At 40.4% G+C, this 9978-nt stretch overlaps 1 protein-coding gene and 1 pseudogene across 1 annotated transcript in view; one reads left to right on the forward strand and one right to left on the reverse strand.

Annotated features, from left to right (window-relative positions):
- LOC112589974 (uncharacterized) overlaps positions 1-1795 on the forward strand; it is a 1820-nt gene extending 25 nt beyond the window's left edge. The window contains exons 1-3 of the mRNA XM_025305197.1: positions 1-435; positions 507-709; positions 776-1795. The exon at positions 1-435 is cut by the window's left edge and continues 25 nt beyond it. Of these exons, the coding sequence (XP_025160982.1) occupies positions 515-709; positions 776-1228 (648 nt within the window). The 5' untranslated portion in view covers positions 1-435; positions 507-514 and the 3' untranslated portion in view covers positions 1229-1795. The remainder of the gene's footprint in view (positions 436-506; positions 710-775) is intronic.
- Positions 1796-3476: 1681 nt separating this feature from the next.
- Positions 3477-9587, reverse strand: LOC112589976 (fatty acid synthase-like; annotated as a pseudogene).
- Between the last annotated feature and the right edge of the window lie 391 nt (positions 9588-9978).

A 9978-nucleotide genomic window follows, 5' to 3' on the forward strand; every position in this document is an offset into this window, starting at 1 on the left:
TAGGTATAAACGCGATACAACACAAATCCGAGTGTGTTATTTTGACACGTTATTTTTATGCGTGTCAAAATAACACACTCGGCAGGTGAGAATGCACTTGCCGCGGAACGTTTATATGCAGAAAGATTTCCCGCGCGCGACAAACCCTCTCGACACACAATTGTCTCGTGTATTGCGAGATTAAAGGCGACGGGATCGGTCCTGCGACATACACGAGAAGAAGGTGAAAGAGTGCAAAATGTAAATACTGAAGAGCGCATTTTGCACGAATTTGAGAGAGACCCCGGCAAAAGCACGCGAAAGGTAGCGACTGTATTGGATGTCTCGCGCAATTTGGTGCGGCGCTACGGGAGAACAATCTGCGCCCGTATCATTTCCAACGCGTGCAGCAACTTCTCCCAGCAGATGAGCAGAAGCGCGTCTTTTTCTGTGAAGGTATTGGCTTTACAAGTTAATTCTTTTGCTGTCAGTTTATTAATTTTATTAATCACCGTTGAAATGCATAGGTTTACTCATGCAGTGTCGGCGGGATATTTCATTCCCCGACTGCATCCTGTGGACGGACGAGTTGACCTTTACACTGAACGGCGTGTTTAATTCGCGGAATTTCCTATTGTGGCAGAAGGAAAATCCACACGCCGTTCGAGAAGGCGCGTTCCAGTACCGCTGGAGTATTAATGTTTGGGCCGGAGTAATTGCGGACCGAGTGGTGAGTATCATTTGATTGAAGAAACTTCTTCCTCGCAATGATTTTCTAACATTTCATAATTTTTAGATCGGTCCGTACTTTTTGCCGCCTCGGCTTAATGGCGAGATTTACGCGGATTTTATCAAAGATCCACTCCCAGGGCTACTCGAGGACGTCCCTCTACAGGCACGAGCGGAGTTGATCTTTCAACACGATGGAGCTTTTGCGCACTTTAGCCGGCAAGTGCGAGATACATTAGATACGCGTTTCCCGAAAAGGTGGATAGGTCGAGATGGTTCGATCACCTGGCCGCCGCGATCTCCTGACCTTAATGTGCTCAATTATTTCTTATGGGGTCACGTTAAGAATTTAATCGAACGGTGGCGTGATGGTAGAGAACAAGAAGTACGTGAGGCAATTGTCGCGGCCTTCAATACTATCACGCCGGGAATAACGCACCGAGCAACGCGCGATATTAAACGAAGAGCCAAATTTTATATGCGAGAAGAAGGACGGCACTTCGAGCAGTTTTTACATTGATGCATTAATGTACAATGGATTAGGCCTCCTGGGGATACCACTATAAAATAGACGCGCCATGCTATCTATCGCTAGGTAGTGTGGAAAGGATAGCACCGATAATCATCTCCGCGAGGAGAACGCGTGATGAAAACGTGCATTTATAGGGTGGCCGGTTATAAGCTGCCCACCCGATGTGTGAAGGTAGATTGTGTTAAGATAAACATAAAAGTCCCATACCGTGTTGCAAGATTCGCAATAATTATCGAGTTATTAATGACAAATCTGAGGAGTAGAAACGCGCCGACATAGCGGGAAGACAAAGGGAAGGACAATGCGCCGCTATTCGTTGTTTTATCTCGTCGGAATTACGTCTCGCCGCACGCCGCCCACAGTTACTGGGCCGAGTGGGCCGCGCCGTAGCCTGAGCAGCAGCAACGTTTCTCCAATCTATGCCGGCGCGCTCCCACTCCTCAAGATTTCTGTCATTAATAACTCGATAATTATTGCGAATCTCGGTAAACGGTATGGGACTTTTATGTTTGTCTTAATGTAATCTACCTGTACACTTCAGATTGTAAATTTATAACCACCCACCCTGTATATACAGGATGTTTGATAGCTGATCATGCAGACGAAAGTTGGAGATAGATTGGGTGTAGCCGAAAAGAAAAGTCATGTACCATAATGTCAAATTGGTAATAGTTACCGAGTTATTAATTAAAACATGTGAGCCAACGAACGCGTAGAGAGCGGAGGGCGGCCGCAGTAAGCACGTAGACATTTGATACAAGCGGAGTCAGCGAGTGGCGATAGGCAAGCGCGCGCGGCGAGGGGCAACGTAAACGACAAGAGGCGAGCGCACGCGACGAGGAGCGAGCGAGCGCGAACGACGAGGAGCGAGCGAGCGCAAGCGACAAGAGGCCAGCGAGCGCGACGAAGAGCGAGCGAGCGCGAACGACGAGGAGCGAGCGAGCAATAAGGAAAAAGCTATAAAGAAAAAGCTCGCTTGCTCCTCGTCGCGCGCGATCGCCTCTTGTCGCTTACGTTGCCCCTCGCCGCGCGCTTGCCTATCGCCAGTCGCTGACTCCGCCTGTATCAAATGTCTATGTGCTTACTGCGGTCGCCCTCCGCTCTCTACGCGCTCGTTGGCTCACACGTTTTAATTAATAATTCGGTAACTATTGCCAATTTGACATTATGGTACATGACTTTTCTTCTCGGCTACACCCAATCTATCTTCAACTTTCGTCTGTATAATCAGATATCAAACATCCTGTATATGTATATACTTAGGATACATTCGGATTATTCGTTATCACATTTGCGGGAAAATTGCAGCTCTGGCTAGAAGAACAGTCGTGAACTATTTTTCTGCTCTGCATTATCATATTTATCGGAAGACCTAACCGCATATATTAAAAATTTTTCTGCAAAGTTTTCGTATCGTTTTAAGTTTCCTACCTAAATTTTGAGTTGTTAGAAATGATTTGTAAATTTTTCCTCTTTGGAACATCCAGAGCTTTAGTACATACAAGTTGCAAAACTTTTGTATTAGATAAATATTACGCTAACTGTCAATTCGAAATTTTAATTTAAAAATTTTTTATCGCTTTCGTCACATATTGAGTGATGCTCCAATTAATTTTTGTACGTACTTTCATCGTGTAAAAGCATATTTAATTCTGAAGCATTTAAGACGACGTAAACTTTGCAGAAAAAATATCAAATTGTGACAGTTCTCTGTCGATAAAGCGTTCAGCATCCCCTTAAGTTCAAAAATGTTAAATGCGATATTAATCAGTGGTACATATAAGTAGGGATAAATGCGGCCTCAGGAGGGAGATCTTGGAAATATATGTAAAGATAAAGGTCATTGCAAGTGGATCTCCTATCCGGTATATTTATTATAAATGTTTATAACAGAATATAGTAGCATATATTCATTTATTCCAGTTTATCAGAATATGTATTTATCAAATATAAATCCAAAATTGACCAGAATTAATGTAGAAAGGAATGTGAAGTAGAGACATAAATGTTACCTAAAGTAAGAACAGAAAAATGTCAACGACGACATGTAATATACGAAAGTATAAAAATAGGAAGCCATTTAAGGCCGCAATGCATGAATTTAGAATAAATATCAAATAAAAGTAAGCAACCCTTTTTTAGAGTTATAAACATTTCTGCATATTGGCAACGAAAGTTATTTATACTTGTTTATTAATCATGCACGATGAATAAATAATAGAGTATTTTACCATAATATTTTATTATTGCCTTGTTTACAATAAATATTCTGCGTATCCTCCTTCCCTTTCCACACACCTTGATACCTTCGATTTACAGAATTACGAACTTTTGTAACATTATAAAGATTAACTTCTCAAGATAATATTTCGTTAATAATATCAGCAAGTTCATCATTTTCCAACATCGTGAGATGATTACCTTCGACACGACGAACTTGCACGTTACCTTCAGTCACCTGAATAATAATTAATTTTGTCGTCAATTGATTTTCAAAGGCGGAAACTACATCGATATGCGTCCTTATATTAAGATTACCTTTTTCAAGTCGCTATTTTCGTCGGCAGAAGGTAGGTAGGATGTTGTAGGTTTTAGTAATAGTATAGGCGATTTCAGTGGCGGTGATGAGGACGCATCATATTCGTGAATAGCGATCAGATGCTTATAAACCGTTGTACAATAAATCTTGTAATTTTCAAGAGAAGTTACTTGCACAATATCGTCTGAAAGACATTTGACGACAGCATCCCATTTTTTCTCCCACGTGTCGTGTTTAGACAATTCTAATAGAACCTGTTAACAATTATCATTATTACGTGTCTTATATTAGGTGCGCAACTAAGTTCCCGCTGTTTTTCAAAAGATGGCTCCAGTAGTAAGTGTTGGTAATTGTGAATAACCAAAACGTCATGAACCAAGCTTAGACATATGGTAAACAAACCGCTTTGACACATTAGTGATTTTGTTTTTGCGTCATATACTTTTGGTTGTTTGAAAATGTCTTATTTTGTGCCAAATAATCGTCATTTGCGGGAAGTGTTGTTTTTCTTCTTTCATTCGAAGAAAACGGCGGTGAAGCGCATGAGAACTCCAAAAGTTTACGGAATGCTGCTCTAAGTGAAACAACGTGCCGTGATTGGTTCCGTCGCTTCAAAGACGGTGATTTCGATGTTGACGACCGTTCGCGTGAAGGAAGGCCAAAAACCTTCGAAGACGCTGAATTGGAGGCATTGCTCGATGAGGATCCGTGCCAAACGCAAAAAGAGCTTGCTTCAGCATTAGGAGTTACCTGCCAAGCCATTTCCAAGCGATTGCATGCGTTGGGAATGATTCAAAAACAAGGATTGGTTCTTATGATTTGAAGCCAGAGACGTTGAGCGTCGTTTTTCGCCTGTGAACAACTGCTCCAGCGGCAAAAAAGGAAGGGTTTCTTCATCGCATCGTTACGGGTGATGAGAAATGGATTCATTACAGCAACCCAAAGAGAACAAAATCATGGGGACTGCCCGGTCATGCTTCTACGTCGTCGGCTCGGCCGAATATTCACGCTGCGAAGGTTTTGCTGTGTATTTGGTGGGACCAGGGCGGTGTTATTTATTATGAGCTGTTGAAACCGAACGAAACCATCACTGGGGAACGGTATCGAACTCAATTGATGCGATTGAGCCGAGCACTGCGCGAAAAGCGGCCACAATACGAGCAGAGGCACGAAAAAGTGATTCTACAGCATGACAACGCTCGGCCTCACGTTGCCAAACCCGTTAAACCTACTTAGAAATGCTCAAATGGAAGTCCTTCCCACCGCCTATTCCCAGATATTGCGGTCCGTTATTACTTTTCGTTCATGGACATGGTTGGCTATCAGCAGTTCGCTTATGAAGACATCTCAAATGGCTTGATTCTGATGCCTCAAAAGAACATTTACGTGACGGTATTCGAGCTCTGCAGAAATGGGAAAAAGTTGTCGCTAGCGATGGAATTTTTTGATTCATTTGTACATTTTTTCACATAAAGTTGCATTTTCATAAAACAGCGAAACTTATTGGCATATTTAACATAAATTCACCATACACAACATACCGATGTATTATCGATAGAGTAGAAGAGATCTATAAGGCCTAGGAGAACATTATTCTGAAATTCCTGAAGATTCGTGAAAGGAAAATATTGATCTTTCAGAGTTTTCATATAATCCGGTGTGCCATCAATTAATATTAACCGTCCTGTGAAATTTCTCGCCTCCAACAATCTCGTCAACTCGATAGCGATTAACGACCCGTATGAATACCCAACTATTATGAATTCCGCAGAACCCTCCATCTTTGATATTATATGCTACAAAAAAAGAGAGAGAAATAAATGTTCGTTTTTTCTTATTAGTTTCTTGATCGACGTGACGCAATTCCAATCTAGTGGAATGGAATCACGGAAATATCGAAAAGGCAACTTCCCTGTTATATTAATACGTACAGGTAACAGACTGGCAGCCGACTGCAATACAGATTCACTCGTGGGGATATTGTTTGCTCCGTGCTGCAAACATGTCACGGGACCTTCGATTTTCGAAGCCAACGAATTAAATACGCTCCCGCAACCTTCGATTCCTGGTAGAAGAAATATCCGCTTTGTGCCCACTTTATTTCTCGTAGTTATCTCCAAGCAAACATCTGGAACTATGTCTAAATTATTGATTAAACGAATTAAAAATTTTATACCCGCCGAATCGAGTGTCTCAATCTGCTCAAAACGCTTGTCTTTGTCGGCCATATTGTGGAGTTTCTCCAAAGTGAGAGTTCTAATGTCCTGCGCGGTAAGATAAACGTCGAATTCTTTCTCCAACGTTTGCTTGATCTCTACCGCCGTCATTGAATCCATACCCATCTCTGACAGGGGAGTGCGAAGTCCAACCGCTTTCACATCTTTTATTCCTAAGTAAGCAAAGACAGGAGAAGATAAGGCTCTTGGATTTTTATCATGATCACATAAATCACAACAAAAGGTATGAGAAAGAATACACACATCATTCTTGCCATAGGTGTTTTATAAAACAGTAACATTTAATATCTATTACACTTCGGACAGTAGAAAAAAATGATGTAAGGAAAAGTTGAATCCTAATCTTGAATTGAGTGGGCACACTATTTTTTTATGAAATCGATTTTTTATTGGTGCAATAAAGGTTGGGCCATAAAAATATAATTGTATTTTTATTTTAAATAGAACTCCTTTATTTTTTGTATAAGTAGATTTTTAAAATATTTTTCGTAAATTTTTTGTATAAATAGATATTTTAAATATTCTCCGTAAAAAGGTAGCAGGATAAGATGACCAAAAAATGAGTAGTTAATAAGACATTTAAGATTTATTAAAGTAAATGTTTGAACGTTCCACCATACAATAAACATTTGGCATCGAGTGTCTAGAAGGATATTTTGAACACTGTTTGTAAATATTCAATTGCGTCGAAAAAATTGTACCGTCTACGCCTGTCTAACAATAAGAATCGTACGCAGTAACGAGTTGTAATTCAATGAAAAAAATATATCATTATGAAAGTTTTAAACAATGAACAAAAGTAGACATGTTCACTATTTTTGTGTTTTGTGATAAGAATACTATAAATGCTGCAATTATATATCGTCTCATATCCGTAATGTTGCCAAATGTTTGTGGTACGACGGAACATTCGAATATTTATTTTAAAAAATCTGAAATGTCTATTCATTTAACTACTTACTTTCTGGTTATTTTAACTGCTTCTTTCTGCAGAATATTTTAACTTGTACAAAGAAAAATCAGGGGCTTCAATTTAAGATAAAAATGGAGCTGCATTCTTCTCGTCACTGCGCTACCAAAAAATTGACTTCATAAGACAATAACGCTTATGAGAACATTCAACTTTTACTTACGCTGTCTTATTCTTTTGTATTATCCAAAATACAATAGATATTAATTGTTAGGATTCTGCGAAACACCCTGAATACAGTTAACATTGTGTGTATCATTAATTGTAATTTTTTAACTTTAATTTCAATGTTTTATCGTAAAAAATTTTCGAAGTGATCATCAGATTTGTCACGTTTATGATGAAAAAATTACCCATGATACTAGCTACAGTTTCCACAATGTCCATCACTCCACCAAATGTCGCGCGCTTCTCTGCCACAACCATACTACCCACGATCGGCTTATTTAGAACCATGAAAGTGTCCAGCGACTGAAGACAGGATTGTATTTTCTGTTGTAGAGTACCGCCGATGATCAGTTCCTTATTGTCCTCTTGCATATCGGCCACGAGACCCACATCACCCACCGCGCCCCACTGTATAGCCATCCCAGGTAATCCGTCTTGTACTCTTCTCTCGCATATTCTCTCCATGATGGAATTGGCCATACCGTAATTAGTTTGGCCGGAGTTTCCTCGGCCACACGAAACGGATGAGAAGACAACAAAGTATCGGAGGTCAGGGCACATTTTCCTGGACAACTCGTCCATTGTTTTCGTCGCCATTGCTTTCGGTTTAAAATGATTCCTCGAAGGACTCAGTTGTCTGATTCTTGTAGAGAGAATCTTTCAGCACTACGGCAAGATTGAATATAGCGTCCACCGGTCCCATTTCAATGGCAGTGTTCAGGATGGACACGCCGTCCTTGTGATCAGACGCTTCAGCACTCGCGATAATCTGCACATTCACCCCGTAGGACTTCCATAATTCTACCCTCGAGCGCTGGTAACCGTTTCGCAATCCTGTCCGCGAAGTGAGAAGAAGATTCTTTGCTCCGCGAAGAATAAGCCAGTCGGCCAATTCTAGACCAAAGCCGCCTAATCCGCCCAAAATGATGTAGGACATATGAGACTTGCAGAAAAATCGGGGATAAGCGAGAATAGGAAGACTCAATGGCTCGTTTTCATCGCATATCTTTATCAGGATCTGAAAATAAGGATGATAGTAACAGAATTTCATCGCGATCATATATAAAGCAGTTGTTGCGATAACATTAAAAACATGAATTTCTAGTGTGCGCGAGAAATTACCTTTCCTATGTGCTTGCCAGTTGCCATATACCTGAAGGCATCTTCTACTTCGGTCTTTTCAAAGACTTTCCTAGGAAGAGGTTTTATCGAGCCATTTTTCAGACATTGTAACATATAATTATATATAATTCCGTAATTCTTTGAGACGGAACTTATTATATTGTCTAACATAATTGCATGGAAACTGATGCCTTTCGCAAAAATCATTCTGTCTAAAGTATTATCGGCGATCAAGTCATATTTTCCTATTTCCAAGAATCGACCGCCTTTTGCCAAGCAGCGAATAGACGCCTGAAGTTTCTCCTCAGCTAAGGAATTCAATACGATATCAACTCCCCGACCGCGTGTCTGCTCAAGTATCATTTGTTCGAAACTTGTGTCGCGAGAATTGCCGATATGATCGTCAAGGATCGAAGGAAAAGTTTCTCTAATGAATTGCCGTTTCTTCAAGTTCCGACTGTCGTGAATACTTCGCACTTTTCGTACAGCGCGAGGTGGATCGCGGCTTGACCAACACCGCCGGTACCCGAATGAATGAGAACTTTATCTCCTCTTTTCATTTTTCCTTTCTCGTAGAGAGCGTAGCAGCTTGTGGCATAAACACACGGAACTGTGGCAGCATCCTCGAATGTCCATTCATCGGGAATAACCCAAGACATAACGTGGTCCTGGATTGCAACATTTGATATTCCTCTAAAAATATAAATTATGTTTTCATTCAAGTTGACGTCGTCTTTCAATCATGGAGGGAAGATTGATAACTGCATTACATATCTACATTAGTGCTAAATCTAATATCCTTCAATACAACATTGTTATTGAATTTATATCTATGATATAATAACTATATTTTGTATTATATCCTCTCACCTATCGGAGCATAACGCCATTATTCTTTGTCCAAACCCATCATACCCGACAAATTCAAAGCCTAAGAAAGAATCGATATCTCGTTCAATCATTTGGAAGGATTCCAACGCCAGTTTACCAGTAGCTATCATAATATCTCTAAAATTCAGTGCCGCGTAAATTTTATGTATCGTATTTTCGCGGCTGAGTTTGGGAGATGTCCGTCCTTCGACCCAACGGATTGTGCTCATATCACCTCGGATCTAATAGGAATTAAGTTCACAATATAATTTCGTATTATTATTAATATAAAAAAAATTGTTGTAAAGGAATGGTTTTGACTTTTGATGAAAATTGAGTTGTTCCGACGTTTTCCGCATAAAGATAGATAAAGTTTTTATGCAATTTCTTTCCGTGTCCACTTTGTTATCGTATACAAAACCCTTATGTACCCTTTGAGCGACGTAAACCGCACTGCACAGGTATGGGTTCCGGCGGCGATAATGACAAGTGTCTGTAAGAGCCCCAAACTTTGCCGGGACGTAAGACATTAATGGGTAAGTCTAGTCGCAACTGATTCATGTAAAAAGGCTCTTGCAAGGAGAACTTGGGCGCGTTCTTATCCTGAATGAAGACGCATCTAACTGTGTCGCTGCCTGGCTCCTTTCGCAAACAATTTACAAATCCTATGACACCGCACTCAGGATCATCCTCCACAACAAGTGTTACTCGTGAGTTCGTCTCGTCGTCCGTGTCCAATGAAGATTTGAGCTTTTCGATCCACGAAAACTCGTAATTGTTTATATGCACGATTTCTCTTTTTATTATTGCACTTTGCGCCTTTCTCAGAAGC

Source organism: Harpegnathos saltator, unplaced genomic scaffold, assembly GCF_003227715.2.
Source record: "Harpegnathos saltator strain DR-91 unplaced genomic scaffold, Hsal_v8.6 scaffold679, whole genome shotgun sequence".
In the NCBI taxonomy this organism is placed as follows: Eukaryota; Metazoa; Arthropoda; class Insecta; order Hymenoptera; family Formicidae; genus Harpegnathos; species Harpegnathos saltator.